The 24344-nt window shown below is 35.0% G+C and overlaps 1 protein-coding gene and 2 non-coding genes across 3 annotated transcripts in view; all 3 read right to left on the reverse strand.

The window, feature by feature from the left end:
• Window positions 1-8474: 8474 nt before the first annotated feature.
• Window positions 8475-8546, reverse strand: trnag-ucc (transfer RNA glycine (anticodon UCC)). Its single transcript has one exon. It is a non-coding gene; the product is annotated as a tRNA-Gly (tRNA).
• Window positions 8547-8708: 162 nt separating this feature from the next.
• On the reverse strand, window positions 8709-8780 carry trnap-ugg (transfer RNA proline (anticodon UGG)). The gene has a single exon. It is a non-coding gene; the product is annotated as a tRNA-Pro (tRNA).
• A 6028-nt stretch (window positions 8781-14808) lies between these two features.
• Window positions 14809-24344, reverse strand: part of hdlbpa (high density lipoprotein binding protein a) — a 21134-nt gene continuing 11598 nt past the window's right edge. The window contains exons 18-28 of the mRNA XM_051111652.1: window positions 24070-24291; window positions 23753-23971; window positions 23521-23659; window positions 23238-23386; window positions 23054-23158; window positions 22762-22896; window positions 18920-19063; window positions 18637-18816; window positions 17427-17543; window positions 17173-17313; window positions 14809-15774 (exon numbers count right to left, since the gene is read on the reverse strand). Coding sequence (XP_050967609.1) covers window positions 15682-15774; window positions 17173-17313; window positions 17427-17543; window positions 18637-18816; window positions 18920-19063; window positions 22762-22896; window positions 23054-23158; window positions 23238-23386; window positions 23521-23659; window positions 23753-23971; window positions 24070-24291 — 1644 coding nt within the window. The 3' untranslated portion in view covers window positions 14809-15681. The remainder of the gene's footprint in view (window positions 15775-17172; window positions 17314-17426; window positions 17544-18636; window positions 18817-18919; window positions 19064-22761; window positions 22897-23053; window positions 23159-23237; window positions 23387-23520; window positions 23660-23752; window positions 23972-24069; window positions 24292-24344) is intronic.

Below are 24344 nucleotides of genomic sequence, written 5' to 3' on the forward strand. Positions count from 1 at the left end.
AATCCATCATTAACATGACAGAACTTGCCAAAATGTGTCAAAAGGGTTTCACAATAAAGACAAACGTCACATTTAATAAAGAGAAGAGAGAGAGGGTGTATCCAACTCAGTCTCACGAGAAAACCTAACTATTTTACCAGGTGATTTGTATGGAAACGCTGGCTACATCTGCTAAGCAATTACTTGGCATACATTAAATACAGTAAGTATGTTTTATATAGCATGAATGTAATCTGGACATACTACATTTGTCATGCTATCACTGTTATCTGACCTACCAGCATCAGCTGCATCGCTTCATTGCCACTTACAAATCCAGTCCCGTGGCCTCATGGGATACTAAAGTGTCCATTAAATGCAGACTTAATAATCTCGATAGAAATAGGGCATATGGGAACTTTTCGCCTACTGTTTAATACTGTGAATTTGGATATACTACTCTTTTCACATACTGTTTTTATGAGGAAAGTATGTAATTTGTTGTTGCAGCCAAGCTTTTTAGGAAAAATAAATACTTAAATGTTATTAAAAAAAAATAAATAAATAAAAAAAAGTTCCACCCCTAAACCCCTAAAGCATATCGTACACAAATTTACAAATGATATCATACAAATTTGCCTCCAATTCACTAAAATGTAAAACTGATACAAATTCTGATTAGAGTGTGCTGGTGTATTCATATATTCAGGATATCAAATGTAAAATAATTAGTACTGTGCGATTAATCATATCCAAAATAAAGGTTTTTGTTTACATAATATATGTGTGTCTACTGTGTGTATAATACACACACATATATATTTTGACAATATTTACATGTGTATATATATATATATATATATATATATATTTATATATGAAGAGTTCAGATGCAAAACCAGCTAAATCCACCTGACGTCTTTCTTTAAAAAATGCATTTTTATCAGGCTCAGATGTATAGGTTTCTATGTAAGTACCGGTACTTCTGATTGGGCTGAGGCAGGTGTTTTAGCAAGTTTGAAGAAAAAGTATTTGATGGACGTATAATGTGTGTCGAGAGCATTCACTCAGTATCATTATCTCATTTTTGACCGAGATTGCTTTTAGCTGGTTTTGCATCTGAACTCTTCATATATATATATATATATATATATATATATATAGATCGATAGATAGATATAGAAATAGATATAGATATAGATTAATCACGATTAATCGCATACAAAATTTGTCTTTACATAAAATATGCGTGTACTGTGTATTTTTATTGTATATAACTACACACAGACGCATACATATGTAAGAAAAATGTGTTATATTTGTATAGAAAATATTTAAATGTACATATAAATTATATGTAAATATAAATATATTTATACATATAAATATTTTTTAATTACATAAATTTATGTGTGTATTTATATATACATAAATATACACAGTATAATTGTAAACAGACTTTTATTTTGCATGCGATTAATCGCAATTAATTGTTTAACAGCTCTCTCTCTCTCTCTCTCTCTCTCTATATATATATATGTATATATGCATAACATTTTTCTTAAATATATACATGCATGTGTGTGTATTTATATATACATAATAAATATACACAGTACACACACATTATGCAAACGAAAACTTTTATTTTGGATGCAATTAATCACAATTAATCGTTTGACAGCTCTCTCTCTCTCTCTCTCTATATATATATATGCATAACACTTTTCTTAAATATATACATGCATGTGTGTGTATTTATATATACATAATAAATATACACAGTACACACACATTGTGTAAACAAAAACTTTTATTTTGGATGCAATTAATCATGATTAATCGTTTGACAGCACTAAAATAATATCACTCAAAAACTAAAATTATCGGTTACCACTAATCTGAAAAGACACTTTCTACAACCAAAGGCAAATGACAGTAATTTAAAAAACACTGGAGTAAAGCTGTTACCCCTGGCATGATTTTGATTGAAATATCACTGTCAAGTTTTGCTTCTGAAAGGTTGAACCCAGGAGGACTTTGATGAAAAGCATCCGGAATATCAATTAAAAAGCGGAAGGAAAGAAGAGAACGCACGAGGAAGAAAAGAACAGAGCTTAGGCGTTGGCTTCACTGATTGGTTGTACACATTCTTCTGCCCCCTTTGACCACAGGTTAAGTCATGGGAAGCGTGGGTGGCAACAGCAAGCAGAAGTAATTATTGTTCGGGGCCTTTTAATTTCAGTGGCATTTAAAATGATTAATCCTTTTCTAGAGCTCAGTCAGAGTACTTCATATTTTCATACCGGCCCCCGAGGAGTGACTCACTTCTGAATAGGTCGTCTCTCTCTCTCTTGATTGCTCTCTGTACATTCAGACATCGACGGTGTTTGTTATTGACTGCACGGATCATGCTTTACCCGAGTGGTCGGAAACTATCCGCTAATGGTCGCCGGTCTTCATTGTTGTTGGGCATTCAAAGCAATTCACATAATTAGGACAGAGCATTCTACTACACAAAACCCATTTACTGAAATAGATTCGAATGTGGAGTTTATTCAAGTATAAATACAACTCTGTAAATGAGATCAGGTATGTCTGACGTGGATCAATTCACTCGGAGGATGCACGCTTGTTGGTGGAATCAATGATTTGTCATCATTTTCCAAAAAATGTGCAGTCAGCTGTCATTGAGCACTGCTCTGAAAAAGAAATCTGCCTGTTCTTTCTTTATGGAGACTGTTACAATAACAAGATATATGCTAAGTAAATAACCTTTATACCTTCACTGGTGCTCCATGTGTCAAATCGAAATTAAATACATTAGGATTCTGAAGCATACAAACTGTTATCAAATACTATACGTGACCCTGGACCACAAAACCAGTCATAAGTAGCATGGGTATATTTGTAGCAATAGCCAACAATACATTGTAAGGGTCAAAATGATCAATTTTTCCTTTATGCCAAATATCATTAGGATATTAAGTAAATATCATGTTCCATTAAGATATTTTGTAAATTTCCTACCATAAATATATCAAAACGTATTTTTTTTAGTAATATGCATTGCTAAGAACTTCATTTAGACAACTTTAGAGGCAATTTTCTCAATATTTTGATTTTTTTGCACCCTCAGATTCCAGATTTTCATATAGTTGTATCTCAGCCTAACTATACATCAATGGAACACTTATCTATTCAGCTTTCAGATGATGTATAAATCTCAATTTCAAACAGTTGACTAGTTTTGTGGTCCAGGATCACATATAATGAGCAGACAAAAGATAAAACAAAAGATAGAGAAACTAGTTAGTTGTCACTGGCTGGTTAACTGTCTTACATTAGAATAATTTGTGTGAATTCTGACCTTCAAACAAGATTTTTCTCTCCCACTAGCACACACTAAGGTATGGGTAAACTATTTAATGAAGCTAAATTATAACTTGAACAATAACTTGAATTTTAAAAACATTAGAGTATTTTATAACATTAGAGTGGTGTTTTATATGCTGCTTTTTATATTAACTTATATTACTTAATAATATCAATAAATATGCAAAATATTAATCATTTTACTTAAATGGCTATTTCCTAATTGCTATTTCTGTTGAAATGTTAATTATGTTTTCTGCATGTATCCAATCTATTTATTTTTTCATAAATATTTTGAGATTTAAATTTATAATAATGTTTAGTAAATACAAATTGTGGAAGGTGGATTTTGTTTTGAATATTTAATTTTATATAAAATATTATATATATATATATATATATATATATAATTTTTTTTTCCCCTCAAATTAGTGTCAATCAGCAGCTGGTTCCCTGTGTTTTTATAGTCAAGACTTTAGGGTATGCATCTACACACTTTCAAAAACACGTTCCCTTGATATATTCACTGTAGTTTAAAAAAAAAGTGACACTAGCCCTGGCTTCCCCTATATCGACGAAGTATGGGTAACACTGCCATCTAGTGCACATTAAGTAGAAACACCAAACACATGATCTGTAAGTCAATGTTACAAATTGACAGAATAATTTAAATGAATTATTTAGGTTAAACGTAAGAACAAAATTCGAATAAATAATTGCAAGTGCTTGTAGAAAAATACACATAAATATTAATTAAAAAATAATAATAATAATACTAATAAAATAATAATAAATAATAATAATAAAAAAATGTAATAATACTACATTTACTTTTTAAGGTGAATGTGGAATCTCAAAAAAAAGTGTGTGTGTGTGTGTATATATATATATATATATATATACATACATACATATATACACACACACATTTACTTTTTAAGGTGAATGTGGAATCTCAAAAAACTGTATGTATGTATGTATGTATATGTGTGTGTATATATATATATATATATATATACACACACACACACATATATATATATATATATATATATACACACACACACACACATATATATATATATATATATATATATATATATATATGTATATATCATAAAAGAGGGGATAACCTCAACAAGGAAAACAAAAACAGCGAGGGGCCAAGGAAGCTTTTAGTGTAGCCCAGCTGTAGTGGCGGGTAGAAGACGCTGGTAATAAATTGACAAATCCCAACAGACATGTGGAGGAAGTCTGGCTCTCCCATGATCTCTCCAGTGTGGCAAATCAAAACCAAATTTCCTCCTGGGCAGCAGCAGACACGGACGAGCAGATACCTGCGGCCACCTGGGCCTCACTCCAAAGACTCGGCCAAGACAATTTCCCTCAAATCACCTCTCTATCTTAATCTGACAGCCCTCCTCGATTAGGAGGTGTGAAAATTGCTTCTCTACCCACCAGCTGTCGTTCTGAAATTATCTTAATTGTACCATGATTATGCCTCTAAGCTCCTATGAGAGCAACCGTTGCATCCGTTAAAAAGTACTAGCAAAGATGGGAAGACCTTCAAAGTGTAAGTGAACACCTTAGAAGCGCTGCTATCCACACACACACACACAGACAGGCAGCTGGAGCACTACTTGCACACAAATACAGTTCTATAGACTGGCAGATGCTTTACTATTTCACAAATAAGTGCTAGCATGTGTATATATTTCGCTAAACAATGCTAGGCTCATCAAGCATTAAATCAAAAGAGAATCTAGACAAGGTTGCACATCTGTTTAACTTACACTGCTAGAAGTTAATGCAACAAATATATTTAGCGGTAAGTTAGCTAAACATTTAACTAGTAATGCTTGTGTAAATGTTTTGCTTTCTAGAAGGTGTGACAACTTAAATTGTCTTATTTTGTAACTACAGAGAAATAAAAGAAAGGAACTCACCACACACCACCTGATGTTTGGAAAACAGTCCTGCTTGTTTAGCAGAGACGCTGCCGTTGTTTCCTGTTATTTATTTCCAATTGCTTGGCTGGCAGTAGTGTTTTTAGCATTTTGTGACTTGATTGTTTAATTTACAGACATGAGTTAAAATACATGGTGTGTTCATGTGTGGAGAAGCTTCCACAACAGGACAACTTACTTAGTACTGTCCTTATAGCTTGGGGCAGAGTCGCCTGGAGCTGGTTTTCTTTATCTCTATTTTTCTGCCAAAAAAGTGTAGCTGTGTAAAGGGGATCAGAGACTCAAAATCGAAGAGACAAATTTGGCAGGACGGTCCCAAACATGCGCATCTACTCAGGCGCACAGCCACACATCCGCCCGACACTAGGTGGCGTTTTGAAACATAACTCTAGAAGGGCAAGAACACTGATCTACAATAGATCTGTGGGCTAGAAATTAAATTTCCACTTAATCATTATGCATATATATATATAATGTAAAAATGTATGAATTTTAAATAACTGAAGTGCTGTGAAGATTAAAGATGTAAATAACTACTTCAAGGCAATAATGTAAACAATGATGACATCATATATATACAGGACTACTTGAAAACCCAATGTGAGGTGTGTGAGTGCCTTTGTGTATTTTATCTTCCTGTAGTTAAAGCAATGAAAACGGTCCTTAAAGTTGTTACAGTTTTAGAAACTAATGTATTTACATCCCTGGTGAAAAAAACAGCATATGCTGGTAGCTATGTTTTGATGCTGGGATGCTGGTTAGGTAGGTTTTTATGCTGGTTTAAGCTGGTCCTTTGCTGGTTTTTGCTGGTCATGTTGCTGGTCAAGGACCAGCATGAACCAGCAAAGGATTCACCAGGGATAAGCATAGACTTGTCAGCTGGTCCAGCTGTATTTTGAACTTAAATACCTTAAAAAAACATTAATATGACTCAATAAGAAAACATTGAAACACAAGCGCCAGTCAATCAAATTTTAGATGTTATAACATTAAAATATTAATGGCCTACCATATGGGCAATATGGCCAAAAAAAATCATATCTCAGTATTTTTGGTGGAATTCCGATAGGACTATGGTATCTCTGTTTTATCTATGTTTTTCTATTTGGATTTTTTAAAAAGATGTATTTGTTTTAAAACTTTTACTTCACATCCTGCCCAATGTTGTCCAAGAAAACAAATGTTTATATTAAAGGCTAGCAAATATAGTGAATGTAACTAGGCTAGAAGCTATGCTATGTCCATTCTAAAATTGGAACATTACAATCTAAATACAAAAATAATGCTTTTAAAGCAGAAGTTAAATGCACTAAACTAAAAATTAAGATTAAAACAAAAGCACAGAAATTCACTTTTACTTTTCATCATAAAAATACACTTATTTGTAGGTTTAACATTCTATATATGGCACATTCACTGTCCAGCTACAAATATTTAAGCAAAATGTATATTATAGGCCAGAATTATTGCGCTTTTATTCTATTGCGCGCCGTATGTTTGGCGCGCTCGTTCACTGAAGCCAGTGAAGTTTAGTTTAGGTGAGAGTCCCGTGAAGAAGGCTCATCCACTCCTGAAAGCAAAACTGAAATATTTCCCTGACTTTCTAACATTTACAGACGGAGAATATGAAATGTAAGTTCACTGGAAAGCACCACATCTCAATCCAAATGCATTTAACAGTAGCTGTTAGCAGCACACTAGCCTCTCTGTCATAGCGTCTGACGGGGCAAGCGGCTTTAAACTATACGTATTAGCTATATCGTAGTTATTTTAAAGCCCTTAATATAAAGCATATCTCATGTTTAGGACAAAATGCACTTTCCCGCAGCAGTTCAATGTCTTCTGGTATTATTCAGATGAGCTCGCCTCACATCAAATCACTGTATATCGATATCAACGGTATTGCCTCATAACATATCGTTTACAAAAATATATCGATATATCGTACAAACTCGATTTACCACCCAGCATTAACCTACTATTAAAAACGGACATGAATCGTACATTATGCCTCCCAAATTTTGTAAAAGTGGGCACAAGGTGGCACTGTAATAACAAAATATACATTTTTGCTAGTAACTATGCAGCCATGCACAATAAAATATAAAGTCATAACAAGTGCACATCACATTTATATGTTTACCTATAAGATTTATTCATGTAAAAATGTATTAGCAAAAGGCTAACTTTTCAAATGTTAGCCATGCTGGCAAAAAGTTATCGCTTCTTAAATGTTTAGAAGATTGGGTTTGGCCGATTATGACTAATATGGCTTTCAGTTGTTTGCCTAAACTTTGTACATATGGAGAACAAGTTATTAAAAATAAATGTTTAGTTTGATGAATTTCAAATGCATAACTGCAAATTTTAAACTAGCAGCTATTTCAGCTGACAGGCTGTAATGGTAATGTTGTTATTTAGAGGGAGCCGTAGGATAAATATTTAAAGTCAAATCTTATTCTCACAATTTACATCACTTGTGGTAGAAATAAATTAATAGAACTTGTTAGTTTGTTTTACAAATCATTACAATAATAACATTTTAAAAAAGAAAATAAAGAAAATAAAATAAAAATCAAGACCAGTGCTGCCCAATTCACATATTACCCATTTTGAATATTTAAAATGAATTGCCATACTGTTTATTTAAACCCTTTCAAATTTATATGGTTCGCCACTGGGGGTCTTAAAGTGAATACATATAAACAGTGACACATAAACAGTCTCTAAATTAGTGTTTAAATTAAACAGTGCCTAATTAGAGTTTTGAAAGATCTTTTAGTTCATTCATTCTCATTTTAAAGCAAGCAACCACCAGGTGCAAGTATTTTTGTTGTTTAATGTCAAGACACCAGACAATATCAGGACTTACTGCTTCTCTGTCGTTCTGTCTTACTCCATGCTCTGAAACAAAAATGTAAACCAGAATTATTTGTCTAAATAGACTAATCAACCGAGAGCATTTTGTGCAAAATGTTGAAAGAGGTGTTGGAATATTACAGACTTGGGCCATAAACATTTATACATTATAAATGTATGTAAACTAGGTTTTAATTAGGCTTCTAAAAAAATGGTGGTTATGTCTGACATTTGTGTCACTCATCAAAGTAAAATGAATGCATCATCATAGTTACGACGATAGAAAAGAGTCACTGCGTTGGCCGGGAATCGAACCCGGGTCAACTGCTTGGAAGGCAGCTATGCTAACCACTATACCACCAACGCATGAGTAGTACATGGGTTCGCCGTTGTTGATCTGAGTCCGTAAAACAGTCCTGCTTTTCAACATCGTCTTTATTTTTTGTGGACTAATCTTGAAGTGCAGACTAAAATAAAAGAAAGTCGTGAACCCCACTTCGTTTTTTTACTGAAAGCCTCAAAAACGACGGGCTCGTCCGGGATTTGAACCCGGGACCTCTCGCACCCAAAGCGAGAATCATACCCCTAGACCAACGAGCCATGCCGGTATTTCATTTTTTAGCACTTATGAAATGTAGATTATATGATACATGTAGTGTATCGTGCGTCCAGAAGTTAGGATTTGTCTTTTATGTTAGATTTTAATAAAAACTCTGTAACAGTAAAATAAGCTCAAATACTGCTAAATGTAGAATCGCACAGGGGGAGAAGGGGATTGAAATCACTAGGTAGCATTGATCATGATTGTCTGCATTATGGCCGGTTAGCTCGCGGGGGCAGGTCGTGTATAGTTGGAACTCAGTGACAGCCAATGACATTGAAGCATTTCAGCAGCTGGCCAAATGATGTCACAGCCAATCAGGTTTTTTCATGCATTTATTTGGACCGGGGTTCGAATCCCACTCAAGCAGGTCTAAACCACTGTTTCACACAGATTTGTGCTTTTAATAAAACAAAATTATAAAACTTAAGAATATATTACACCTGCAAAGTATTTTACATTTGTGTCTTGCCTTTTTGGATTATAAAGCAAGGTATTATGAATAAATGATTAGTATTAAATAAATATGGTAAAAAATAGTTTCATGGTAATATAAAAAAATGAATGGTTATATTAAATATTGAATAGCTTTTAAAATGTTAATAAGAGGCATTTAAATTTCACTCAAACTGAGTAATATTCAAATATTGAATGAAAATAGACTGACGGAATAATTTAAGCCACACTTAATTAGTTAAATGACCAATTAGGTGTTTCCAAAACCATGTAAACTGTGAAATTTTAGTCCTATAAAATAGAACACAGCACTCATGAAGCAAATTTTAATTTTCAGTAGTTTTTATTAAATGCTTTAAGCACTTTTTAAGGTTAGTAAATATTTATCTAAAACATAATTCTGACAATAAATGCATATTACAATCTCACACTGAATAATAAATACAAATATACAGTATATACATGAGTTATTTCTAAGGGGCAAAAGATCAAGAAATATAATTTATGTCTTTTATTCTGCCACACATCTCTGTCTTTCCATCTCGTAAAATGCAGACTCTTTAAACTGTTTCCAGGTCATCTCCTTCTGCATGCTCTCAGGTTGGTAAATGAAGGGCAACAGACATAGTTCAGTAGAGGAATTGTGGACCATTGCTGTATACTCATTAGAATGTCTTTCTTTTCTTGCTGTTTATTAAGCTCCAGCATTTGTGGTCCAGTACAAACACCCTGCCACCAGTCTTCACAGGCCCAGTGCAGGTGCTCGCAGGGGAGGCCAGCATTGGCAGAGGTGGCGTATACACTACCAGTCAAAAGTTTTTGAACACTAAAATTATTATTATTATTATTTTTAAAGAAATCTCTTCTGCTCACCAAGCCTGCATTTATTTGATCCAAAAATACAGCAAAAGCAGGAACATTCAGAAATATCTTTACTATTTAAAATAACTGCTTTTTATTTGAATATATTTTAAAGTGAAATTTATTCCTGTGAATAATCAAAGCAGAATTTTCAGCTTCATTACTTCAGTCTTCAGTGTCACATGATCCTTCAGAAATAACATATGCTGATTTGCTGCTCAAGAAACTTATTATTATTATTATTATTTTAAACAGTTGAGTACATTTTTTCAAGGATTCTTTGATGAATAGAAAGATCCAGATATTTATTTATTTATTTATTTATTTAACTTTTATTTATCAAAAATGCTGATCAACATATTTATAATTAGGGCTGCACAATTAATTGGATTTCTAATCATGATTATAGTTACAGATGCCACAATTATGTAATTGTTCAAAACGCACAATTACCAAAAATAATAATAAAAAAAAAAAAAATCCACTATTCTACTTTAAGATGTGTGTGTGTGAGAGAGTGTGTGTGTGTATTTTTACTACAGGTTATCTTAATTTTTCAATTTTTACTTTTTTTTTTTGAAAGAAACTATATATAAATAAAAATGTGTAATGCAGTTGCTTAAAAAAATGGTATAAAGCTATTCCAAACATTACTAAATGAAAATTGTGATAATCTTAATTAATAATGGCAAATACAGTTTCAAGGGAATAATTGACAATTATGATTTTTTTCATAATTGCCGATCCCAATTTATAATGTTCTATTTAGATACTGTTCTTTTGAACTTTCTCTTCATCAAAGAAAACAGAAAAAAATGCTACTCAGCTGTTTATAATAATAATAATAATAATAATAATTACTATTATTATTATTATTATTATTATTATTATAAATGTTTCTCAAGCAGAAAATCAGCATATTGGAATTATTTCTATCATGTGACACTGAAGACTGGAGTAATGATGCTGAAAATGCAGCTTTGAAATCACAGGAACAAAATACAATTTCAAAATAGATTCATATGGAAAGGAGTTATTTTAAATAGTAAAAATATTTCAATATTTTGATGTTTTTGCTGTATCAAATAAATGCAGGCTTGGTGAGCAGAAGAAACTTCTTTAAAAAAAAAACAAAAAATCTTACTGTCCAAAACCTTTTAAATGGCAGTCTATGTAGTTCCTACATAGAGGAAAAAAAAAGATTTAATTATTTTCTGCATTCTGAAAATTTCTAACAACATTTGCATGTTCATCAAAAATTTACCTGTTGCTGAATAATGCTCCACATGGGAACCACAAGATGAGAACAGCGAGGGCAGTGGTGTCTGTTGAACAAGTTGAACATTTAATTTTATTTGTAAGGTAACAGTGTTTCTGCAGGATTTATGAAGGTAAATTTAAGACTTTTTGAGACCAAGTAAAACAAATTTGAGGAACAAATGAGGAAAAACACAAATATGTTACTTAAATGTAAATGCCTAGAGAGTATTAACTTCAGTTTAAAAATACAACTTCCAAAATATATTCATATTTTTTTAATTCATTTACAAAAAAATAAATAAATAAATAAATAAATAAATAAAAATAAAAATCACTGAAACACTCTGATCCCAAACACCAGAATATGGAAATATCTTTTACTGTAGCTTCTTTTCCAGTGCAAATGCCTTACGATTCTTAAATCAAGATGCATTTACAGGAGATACAAAATGACATGAAATACAGTCTTGTTTGCAGTAAGTTTATGATTAAGAGAAGAACTAATCTCTGCCACTTGGCCAAAAGTCACCTTAATTTAAAACGAAGTTTTGATAACTAATTGGCAAATATTTCTTCTTGTTTTAAGTATGGACTCATTTAATTTTATTACATTTGTCAATACTTTTTACATTTGCTATATATCTGATATATAAAAAAAAGTATCTTGACTGAAATATGATTTGATATTTGTATTGGAAAACAAGACAAAATTCAGAGGAAGAGATTACTTTCTGCTCTGATTTAAGTCTATTTTAAGGCATTAATTAATTTGTGAAAAAAAAAAAAAAAAAAAAAAAAAAAAAGAAAAAGAAAAACCCTAGAAAAAGGAATTTTGTGCATGATGTTGTTAATGTGTCAAAATATTTACCTGTATCTGTCTGAGGATCTGCATGGGTACCATAAAAAGATGAGGGCACAAGCAGTGTAGAAATAGTGGTCTCTACAAGAACAACAAAATAACATTACAAAAAAGCAATAATTCTATTACACACACATATAAACATTCATTCATTTATTTATTTATATATATATATATATATATATATATATATATATATAACAACAGTGAAGGTAAACTTACTAACTTAGTAGTAATCCTGCTGTTTTTGGCAGATTGATTTTCATTTACAATTTAATACTGAACATATATAAATATATAATGTCCAATACGGTAACAACAATGGTAAATGTATTGTTGTGATTCTAGTACTAAAAACCCATAGCTAAATTAGGGTTACTATAGAAAACCATGGTTTGAAAACATTTTTAAACTGTGGAATGCATGAAATCTTATTACAAAAATGAAAATAATTGTCACACCCATTCATAATTTAGCTTCTAATCAACAGATGACGTGTTAATGATGACAGACAATACACATAAACGTAACTTACAGCTAAGTTCATTCATAATTTCGGCGTGCAAACAAATTAACCTACGATGAACTATAGTAAACAAACCCCGACAGGGTAAATTTGGAAACGAACAAGTTTACTATTGCAATTTCAGCATTAACGGTAACAAAACGTAAACTGATGTCACATAAAGTATCTTACCTTTGATCGATGCGCTGAGAAGGCGTTGAATTAAACAAACGAGTCAGATCTCCGCTGTGTGTTTTCATTCTCCGAGTCGGGATGAAGATGGCGACTTCAAATTTCCCGGGGTGGCGAAACACGGAAGTGCGCCACAAGGGCGTTAGTGGCCGAAAGTATATTGCATCCGTAGTGTTTTAGCACTACCATTGAAAATGAATGGGAAACGGTTTAGGGCCGTTTAGCAAAACAATCCCCGGCCGCCGCGCGGGGTTAGAGCGTGGTGCTAATAACGCCAAGGTCGCGGGTTCGATCCCCGTACTGGCCAGGATATTTTTCCTTTTTTTCTGCCGCGTTTAGAAAAACTGTTTAATGTAACCAACGAGATTTATATATTAATAGAAGTCATAAAAATAAGCATAAAATCACTAAAATGTATAAATCACATTTTCTGCTAATCAGTAGTATACACTTAATAAGAGCATTTACATTTAGCAAATAATCACATTCTACTCTGATTCAAAACCTATACAAAAGCAGATTAAATCCAAAAATGTATGCACATTTATTTGATTAAAAAAAGCTCGCAATTAGAGTAGATTTTTCTTAGGAGTACTTCTTACCTTTTTAACAATAACTTAAAAATATTTTTTTCCATCTGCCAAAGCATAACAATCTTACATGTTCCTCATCCTGGTTTAGGTGGTGACCAATAGCTTCACTAACCTGCTCAGGAGCTTTACAGTCAGTTGAATTACTTGGCTAAAGGAGGACTCCACTTCCAGAACAACAATTCACAAGTCGTGAAGAAATTATGGTTTTTGAGGAAAGCATTTTAGGATTTTTCTCCATATAATGGACTTCATTGGTGCCCCGATTTTGAACTTCCAAAATGTAGTTTAAATGCAGCTTCAAAGGGCTCTAAACGATCCCAGCTGAGGAAGAAGGGTCTTATCTAGCGAAAAGATCGGTCATTTTGTATACTTTGTATAAAAATTAGTATACTTTTTAAACACAAAAGCTTGTGTAGCACAGGTTCTGGGATGCACATTCACGACACCATGTACTATTGAATCACGTCGAAAGGTCACGCGGAACGTAGACGGAACTACAGACCCAGTGTTTACAAAGTGAATGTGCAAAGACTAAGAAAGTGCAAGTCAAACGCTGTTTACTAACAAAAAGGTACAACGATGTCGGACGATTCTGAAGTTGTAGGAGAAAATAAGATGGAGTTTTTCGCCATTCTCCACCTTTTTGAGCCGGAGTACACAGACGATGAACTTAGACGTGATTCGTAGTAGTGATGAGTAGTTACTTCCCTAACACATCTACTGCTTATACAAACGTTGATCAATTGATCAAGCCCATTATATGGAGAAAAATCCCGAAATGCTTCTCTCAAAAACCATAATTTCTTTATGACTAATGACAGAAAGACATGAACATCTTGGATGACAAGGGGGTGAGTAAATTATTTGTAAATTGTTGTTCTGAAGGTGGAGTTCTCCTTTAATATGTGGAGAAACATTCATGTCCATTTCCTTGACATACAGTTTTTGCAGGTGAAAATACCGGCTAGTTTTTAGCAACACCCTATCAGCATTCACCACAAAGGTCAAGAGGGTCCGATGGGTCTGATTGGTTATTGTGAATGTGTAAGAAATCAGTCACACCACAACAAGTCCAGATACATTTTCAATTTTTATTTTTATTTTTGGACAGTTTATTTTCCAGTGTTATCCATAATCGTTTCCTTTGTCATTTTTGCATAATTCTTATAAGGCTATTAAGAGGGCCATTGCTATGGTTTCAGACCAACCTGCATAGCAACTGGAAGACAAAAAAGGGGCTGGACACTGACCCATTAGCAAGAATGAGTAACACATGACATTACTTGACATTTCATTGGCACAAAATGGTCTTTTTTTTTTTTTTTCATCCTTCCAAATATTATAATCTTTAATAAACATGATTTCTGAATATCAAAAACAAAAACAAAAAGTATAAGCAGTTTAGTGTAGTTTTAGAGACTTTGGGAACCTTGGGACTTCTATGTGACAAGCGACTACATCCCTGGGACTTCCAAAGCAAATGGCAGTTTGAAAATACTTCTGTAGTGAGAGTCCCTCTTGAAGTTGGAAAGCTGTAAAGGCTGCGTGGAATCATTTCCCAGAGTTAGGGAATTAGGAATGGGGAAAGAGACGAGTGAAATGTCAGCAACAAAATGGCTACCCTAGGGAACTACACAAAAGTACGGCTGGTTACCCATTTCCTATGAACGAATCCGACTTAAACCAAGAAGCTATTTTCTTTCAGAGGTATACAGTATATTTTTTCCCCAAACCCCACTGCGAAGGCAACTATGAGACAGAGCAGCTTTATAAACCCAAGAAATATCCTTTGTAATGAAATAATGTGTTTGTAATGACGTCATATCAAAAACGAAACCTGGATCGTTACAGACCTGAAGCATGGCCAGGACTTCTTTCCTTCAATTTGTGATTCTCTCTAAAAATCGCTAACAGGTTGACTCATTTCACACCAATTCAGGTGAACCTGGTGGAGGCCACACCTATTTTTTTTGTCGTTTATCACCTGTTTTGGTTATAAGGGTCGTGAGAGAATAAATCAAACCCTTATGAGCGCAAGTAATTTGAGCAGAGGAGATGTGCTGATATATTGGGGGTCAGGGTAAGTGGTCCGTCCACATCCAAATGGGTCAAATGAGGGATTATAGTAAGGGGGAACGAGGAGGTTGCAACATAACCATTGAAGGACACACATTTCAAAAACGTTTGGGTCCCCATGGAGATGATCTCGCATTAGTCACAGGTGCACCAAAACTGGGGAACTCCTCAGAACTGCTCATATCAGGGGCCTGAAATTAAAACACAAGTGACAACAGGTTGAATTACAATATTAGAGTTACACATAAATCTTAATGATTAACTCATGAGTGATTACATTTTCCAGCCCAGTATAGAGGGTTTGCACTTGTGTTACAACTTGGTCAGTTACCCACTGTATTGGCAATACTAGGATGTAAACAATAGCATGGCTTGCACGGTTAAAGGAGAACTCCACTTCCAGAACAATTCACAAATAATTTACTCACCCCCTTGTCATCCAAGATGTTTATGTCTTTCTGTCTTCAGTCGTGAAGGATTTATGTTTTTTTAGAAAAGCATTTCAGGATTTTTCTCCATATAATGGACTTCATTGGTGCCCTGATTTTGAACTTCCAAAATGTAGTTTAAATACAGCTTCAAAGGGCTCAAAATGATCCCAGCCGAGGAAGAAGGGTCTTATCTAGCGAAAAGGATCAGTTGTTTTTTTTCGAAAAATGAAAATTTGTATACTTTTTAAGCACAAAAGCTCACGTAGCACAGGCTCTGGCATGCGCGTCCACGATGCTACGAATTAGTGATGGGTCGTTCTTAAACGATTCGATCATTTTGAACTTATCACTACTACGAATCGCCCATGTTCAGCGCAGCCTGTCGACGTGATTCAATAGTACGTAGTATCGTGAATGCGCATCCCGGAGCCTGTGCTACACAAGCTTTTGTGCTTAAATAGTATCCAGTTTTATATTTCACGAAAAAAAAAAAAAAAAAAAAAAAAACTGATCGTTTCCCTAGATAAGACCCTTCCTCGGCTGAGATCGTTTAGAGCCCTTTGAAGCTGTATTTAAACTACATTTTGAAAGTTCAAAATCGGGGCACCAATGGAGTCCATTACATGGAGAAAAAATCCTGAAATGTTTTCCTCAAACTATAATTTCTTTACGACTGAAGACAGAAAGACATGAACATCTTGGATGACAAGGTGGTGAGTAAATTTGTAAATTGTTGTTCTGAAAGTGGACTTCTCCTTTAAATGTACTAAAAGCAAGCAGGAAAGAGCGAAATATTTTGACAAACTAAAGTTAATAGGTGGTAAAGATACATACAAGCAGTATCAAGATATTAACAAATGTTCTCAAGATTCTTGCCCTGGAAAGAATGGCCAACCATAATGCCTTTTGTTCCTCAGACAGTTTTTTTGCACTCTTCTGCTTGATTTGTTTTAACTTTTGGCAGTCTGCAATACTTCATATATTTTCCCGGTCCAACCAATTAGTACAGCCCCAAACATGACAATGATTGACCATTTTCAGCAGCAGTAATCAGTAAAATATGCAAGTTTCGTTCGGTTCAGTGGAATTGTTTACCTTAAGTGCCGCCAATATGGCTGATTGAAAACACTCTATATTGCACTCAACACATTAGTTTACCTTTTCATTGCCAGTGGCCCAAGGAGCCTCTCGCACAACAAAGCCCTTGGATGGGCCTCGAGGTTCTTCCATGCTGGAGGCAGTGGAACCAGAAGGCTTCATATAGGCCATTTTGGCTTCATTTTCAACTACATCAGCCATCTGAGGGTAGAGATGGGAAAAAATAGGAATAAAATGACCTCTTTGCCAATTTAATACTCTAAAATTAATCATTTCATTTTAATGTCTTCTGCTAAAGTAGAGCATATCCTTACATATTCCTCCTCCAGGTTTAGAAGGTGATCAATGGCTTCATCAACCTGTTCTGGACGGCCAGTCACAGTCACCAAACTGGGATCCGCAGCTCCACTCTGAGGGAACCTAACATCAACCTGAAAAAGGTAAAACAAAATATATACAAAAAGTTATTAAAAGTATGCAACAAACAAAACTCTAAAGTAGGGGTGTGCCATAATGACAAAAAATAATATCTTGATATTTTCTGAAGTTGTGTCAATAACAATAATTAGCCGATATTTTGCTGAGCATGTAATTGTGCTGGTATCTGAGCAGGTTTAGGACTGCTGACTTCCAAAGCTTCTGATATACTTCATACTTCTGTGCAGTGGTTAGATCACAGGAGTAAAAGAAATGAACTTTTCCAGTAAGTTTAAATTAATTTTTACCTTTTATGGGTATTTTTACCTTGAGGCCAATCTTTCCCAACCTAATTAAATGTATGCATCATCTTTTGTGTCAAATTCCTAAATGCAATCAATACATTAAAATAGCTATAGAGCTGTTACCAATCAAATGAAATCAGTATCAACAAAATGTGTGTTTGCAGTGCAGAGGTGGTACAGAATTGCATCTGAAGTGGCCTTTAGATGATTTTGGGGGAGGAGGAAAAAAAAAAAAAAAAAAAAAAAAAAAACACTTTAAATATAAACCTAAATCGCCAGTAGGTGGCAGCAAGTTGCTACATGAGTGAATCATTGAGTCATTCAACTGATGTGTTGCTCAGACAAAACAGTTCTGCTGTGGCCTTGTTTGGAACCATTTTTGATGATCATTTTTGGAGTCCTACAGTGCCTTTTTGGCCCCTTATCTTGAATTTTGGGGGAATTCGAAATGTATTTTAATAGGCTAATATCTGAATTGCATATCGCTTAAACAACAATTACGATATTGTCATAGACCAGTGGTTCTCAACTCCAGTCCTCTGAGCCCACTGCCCTGCACATTTTGTACGTTTCTGAATCTGACACACTCAGTTCAGTTCATGGATCTTTCTCCTAAAAATCTGATGATTTGAATCAGGTGTGTTAAATGAGGAAGACATTCAAAATGTGCAGAGCAGTATGCCCCAAGAACTGGAGTTGAAAACCACTGTCTTAGATGATATTCATCCATAGTCTAAAGAGCAAGAGTCACATACTTTTTATGAAATGAGTGATTGAAGATGTGACACTTTTACAGTCTCACCTTAAACTCATCCATGATTTTGCGGATTCCCTTGCCACGTGCCCCTATGATGCGAGCATGGACTCTACTGTCCAGGGTGATGTCCTCAGAGATCATTTCCTCCAGTTCATCCACTATAGCCTGAATAGCATCACGGGCTGCCACAGCATTCTGCTCATAGCCAGTAATGGTAATCTGATCCTAGAAGACCAAATGAAGAAAAGCATAAGCTCTTTGTCATTTCCAAAAAAAAAAAAAAAAAAAAAAAAAAAAAACACGTTTTTATAGGCTCCAGTCATCTTACCTGGTTTTCATCATTCTTCTCTGGAAACTGAATGTTGACCTCATGCTCATTGCGGATTTGAGTGATTATGGCACCCTTGCGTCCAATGATCTTGGGGTGATACTTGGGATCCACAGTGATGGTCAGCTTGAAGCTCCTGAGAGCCTGTGGACAAAAATAACAAATTATAAAATCACAACTTATACATTCACAATTTATGTAATGAGCAATTCCATGCAAATGTCAACCTTACCATCAAAAAATAACATTTTTACCAAAAGAATAAGACCCTGTTTAACTTGTGCATTTAGGTCTGTATTTTACTGTACTGATGTGCTTTAATAGAAATTTGAAGGAAATCGCTATGTTCAACCACCACATATAAGGGGTGCGCCTAAAAGTAAAATTACATTTTTATTCGACGGTATTTCATGTTTTCAAATGAGAGATCAAAGACTGCCCATTATTTAATTGATGTCAACAGTAAGTATTTTGTAGAAAGATGGAGGTCTGTCTGAAAAGTAAATAAACTCACTTTGTCTAAACAGCGATGATTTTTGGATTTATAAGGGTTTGATTTATGACGTCTGGACGCTTCAGCGCTGTGTCACGTCCGTAACATTTTAAAGATTACGTTTATATCATATAGTAATTATTAATGCAATTAACTTGAAACTTTCTGTACAAAGCCAACTTATGGCCATGCTAATTATGACCAACAGCTCATCTCTATTCTTTGCTCTTATCAATCATATAATGCGTTACGGACGTGACCGTTACGGACGCTTCATATTAAATCTTATACCGGCACGCATGTTTACGCAAGTTGCTGATGATTGATAGCCTATACTGTGTAGGTCTAGACTGCTGTGATCTGTTTTAGGCTTTATGTATCATAACATTTTAGAAATCAATTAATTTTAACATTTTAGAAATTGCATTCTCAGCGAGAACATTCTCATTCTCAGCGTTTTAGCTAAGACTGCATCTGCTGTGCGGGTCAGAAATGCACAGACGGACTGAAGGACAAATCGCCAAAACTATTTCAAATGTCATAATGTTCATGTCATTATGTCGTCTTTAAAACTTTTATGTGTTTCACATAACTTGTGTCGCTGTGTGCTGCAATCATGTAGAGAGCAAGATTTGCATGTACGGCGCGCATGCTGCTGAGCGTGACGCGCAAGAGATGTGCTGTGGAGTAACATCATTCATTCTTATTTGTCTAAATATTTTTTCTTCATTACAAATCTTGTTTGGTGTTATTTTGTATTCACCATGTTATGCAGATGCAGTTGCAAAATGTGAAACTGTCTTATTCGCAGTCTAGCATTTTATGAATATTTATGTGTGTACAATATTCAGTAACTTATCCTGTTTGATATCTTTATTATTTAATGCATTAGCGATTTATTAAAACAGGTTTATGAGAGTCATTGAAACAAGTTTCAACAACAACAACGAATTGGAGCGGCATCGACATCAGCCCGTTATTATACAGCCTTCAATTTGCAGGTTATACTAATGCGGATCCCTACTATAAATGTGCTCAAAGCTATTATCCATATTTAAATGTTTGTTCGGAAACGAATTAATGCTCAAGCATGACAGGGAGGCGCCCGCGTGATCACTTGCATTTTTTTCTGATAATGAAACAAACTTAAAATTGGGGTGCCTTAAATACATAAGAAATAAATCTAAAGAAAGCTTGCCTATTATTAGTGAACCAATTCAAAACGAAATCAAATAGGCTACTAGCCTACCTGTTTATGTAATCTGTGAATGCATTTCTCTCTTCAGTGGAGATTTCATGAATTTCATATTTGCAGAGTCAAGGACTCTGAAAACTTTTCCATAGTGTTATAAATTTCGCTTTATTGATTTTTTTCCTCTAAAACACAAAAAGGAAAATTGAAATCGAGCCCCTGCCTGACGTGGATGAAAATTATACTCCGAACCCCAAGTGGATTTAGACAAATTGACAAATTCAAGAAGTGTTAGGTCGTGCCCCGCGCTCTCCTAGGCCTGTTATATATTTAGAATATTTTACTTAACCTGTTTGTATCTTAGTTATTTAGTAAAACATTAAAAGCATTTTTTTTTTTTTTTCATGAAAGCATTTTTTTCAGCGGCAATCGTTTAATCTCGATCAGGGGCGATTTTAATTTTGGGGCGGGGGCGGTTAATGAGGGAATTTTATATAGTACAACCCTATTTGGGTTGTAGAGGACACACCTTGTCCTCTGTTTCTCACTCTGCGCCGCCGCGGACTGAAAAAGAAGAACGCCCTGAAATACAGGAGGAGCCGATCAAGGTTTGCTGCAACTTTCTAATGAAATATAAAAGGGACTGAGACGATCACGAATTCGTGTACAGTTTATGGAGCTAATCGCAAAATTTTAGGGAGGCTGCAGTCATTTTAGGGGGGCTAAAAATGGCCTAGCGACGCCCATGATCTTGATTAACAAATATGATCAATGAATTTGAGCACCGTTGGTCAGTTAAATTAACGTCAGCCTTCAATTTATAGGTTATAACTGCACCTGCCTGGGATGTAGACTGGTGAGGATTTATTTTAATGTGTATTCCAAACTTTAGCGTTAACCTTTAGGCTATACATGTGCTATATTTTTGGCCCGTGTTTGTGCGGAATATCAGTGCGCATGAAAGGGGCGCCTGCGCGATCACTTGCATTTTTTTCCTGATAATGAAACAACTTAAAATCAATTCGAAACTGACTTTATGTATGTAAATTCATAATAAACGTTCTGCTATTGTAAAATAATGAAAACAAAAAGGATGTGTCTGCCGTCTCTGAACTGGAGCGCGTCTCCAAAAAGAACCAAAACTCAGCATGTCTCACATAGAGAAACATATCTACAGAAAACTCGAAATGTCTGCTTTTAAACAAACAAACAAACAAAAAACGAAATTAAATACTCCCTGATTATGTCTGAACTGCATTTCTCTCTAAAGGCGCAACGAGTAGGCTACTGTGGAGATGAGAGTTAGCACTGTGAGTTTCATCTTGCAACCGACAAAAACATTAGTTTATTCATAAATAATAAAAATATCTGCTTTTTCTATACATTAATAATCATAAGGCTACTTTTGCCTGTGTTTTGAGGAAAACCTTATACGTGTGCTTGAGCGCAAAATATATTAAAGGTTATTATGGATTAGTAGGCCTATTTTAATATAAATGCGCGATTAGTTGAATAGCCTAATGGCTTAAACGAACGACTACTTAACTATAAAAATCTTTAGCGTGGGGCACCCCTATTAAATACCCACTAAACAGCTCTATTATAGTTTTGAAAGTATTTTTATAGGCGTTTTTATAGTCGAATCAATTCCGCTTTTCAGATCGGTCACGTCCGTAACGGAGAGATGTCACGTCCGTAACACTGATTTTTCGTGTGGAACACAAAAACGAAAATATAAATCAAATTAACATTTCATGCTTTGTAAATAGCCAACCCTTCTCCATTCGGCAGATATTGTTGCTTCTAGTTTTTGCATTGCAATTCGCAGAAAGTTTACAAAATATATTGTCTCCCAGAAACTCGTGTCTTTTTTTGTCACGTCCGTAACGCATGTGTTTTTCCCTCATTTAAAATATAAAACAGGTTTATAGACCGATACTTTTCTGATGTCTGGACTCTCTTTTAAGGGGTTTAGAAAAATATAAAGAGATGGTTCAATATATTGGTAATAAGCATAATTTAAAAGAATTTATATTTCAGGTTTTGACTGCAAATGTCACGTCCGTAACGCTGGAATTGCTCTAATGTATGATTAGAGATTACGGAGTCAAAATCACGGACAGAATGTTTCATTTGCCATTTAGGCTACAAACTCACCCGATCCTCCTGTTCAGCCTGTAGCTCTTTGACGCGCTCAAGAAGACCCTCTTTAGCGCGGTCAAGATGGGAGGCCAGGCCAGTAATGGAGATAACGTCAGACTGTAACTCATGAGCAGGCACTTGAATATTAACCTGGGAGGAAAATATATTTGTCAGGACAGCAGCAATACAATCTATATAATACTGTAAAAAGCTTTAGTTATAAATGCAATGCATATCTCCAGCCATTTGCTGATAAATGCAGAAATAGATTTACTATTCCACGGACATTAGCTGTGAAGTGACTAACCTCAAACTCGTCCATCATCTTGCGGATTCCACTTCCTTTCTGACCAATGATGTAGCGATGAAGCTCAAAAGGCACTTCCACCGCAATGGTCACAGGAACCAAAGCCTAAAGGATGAATATTTGTTACAGCATTTGACAAAACACACCAAGAACATACAAATAAGAACAACTAAGGAAATCGCACCTTCAGCGCTTCAGCAGCAGCTTCACACCTCTCTTTGCGGCCAGAGAGCACAATGACATCACACTTCTTTGGAACTAAAGGATCAGCAGGCTCTTTCACCTCTCCATTGGCCTCTCCATTCTCCTGAACTGGAGCATCAGCTGATTGAGCTGAGTGAAACAAGAAACGTTGCATATTTGATCTTCGGGGCTTTAGTGTGGTCAAGGTTGTGGTTTCCATTTCAAACACAGATCAAGAAACATTTGATTTTCCATGATATGACTTTTTAATGATCAATATTCACCTTGCTGGTCATCTCTGTCTGGAAACTTGATCTGCACATTGTGGTCTTTAGTGATCTGCTGTATGCGAGAGCCCTTAGGCCCCATAATGGAGCGGTGGAACTTCTGAGGGATCACACACTCCATAGTCACTTGTGCATCCTGCAGATTTAAAGGAACATGTAGTCCATTACCTCTTTAAAAACAGCACAATAACTGCAGCTGTCTGAGATTAGAATTGTTACATCCACTCACCAAATCCTCAATCAGCTCCAGCATTCGCTTCTTTGCAGCCTCCACACAATCTTTGGCTCCCTTTAGGGTGACCTTATCGCTCTGTGAGCCAGTTCGGGGGAAACTGACTATAACGCCACCATACTCGTCTGCGATATCCCTCAGAACTTGGCCACGACGTGCCACGAAGAACCGATGATGCTTGGGATCCACAATCATGAAATCCTCTACAACGTTATCCTGATATCAGAAATATGAAGAAGAATCATTAGAGCAAACGGAATCCTTTGAGAAATATTTTTTTTTTTTTTTTGATTATCAGTGTTGGGGTTACTAACCAAGCTCTTAATAAGTGCCTCCAGCTCCTTCTGTGCTTCTGCTACAGCTTCCTCTGTACCGATGACTGTGATCAGCTCCTGATCCTTATCTTCAGCAGTAGGGAAGATGATCCTGGCACCTGTGCTATCCCGCACCTTGCGGATATTTCCACCTCCTTTTCCGATAAGGAACTTGTGGTATTCAGGTTTGGCACGAAGCTCAACTGTGTGGCTTTTAGTTTGCTAATAGAAAGCAACCACAAACATATATTCAGTCACACAATGAACGCACAAAT

The sequence above is a fragment of the Labeo rohita genome, chromosome 6, assembly GCF_022985175.1.
Source record: "Labeo rohita strain BAU-BD-2019 chromosome 6, IGBB_LRoh.1.0, whole genome shotgun sequence".
In the NCBI taxonomy this organism is placed as follows: domain Eukaryota; kingdom Metazoa; phylum Chordata; class Actinopteri; order Cypriniformes; family Cyprinidae; genus Labeo; species Labeo rohita.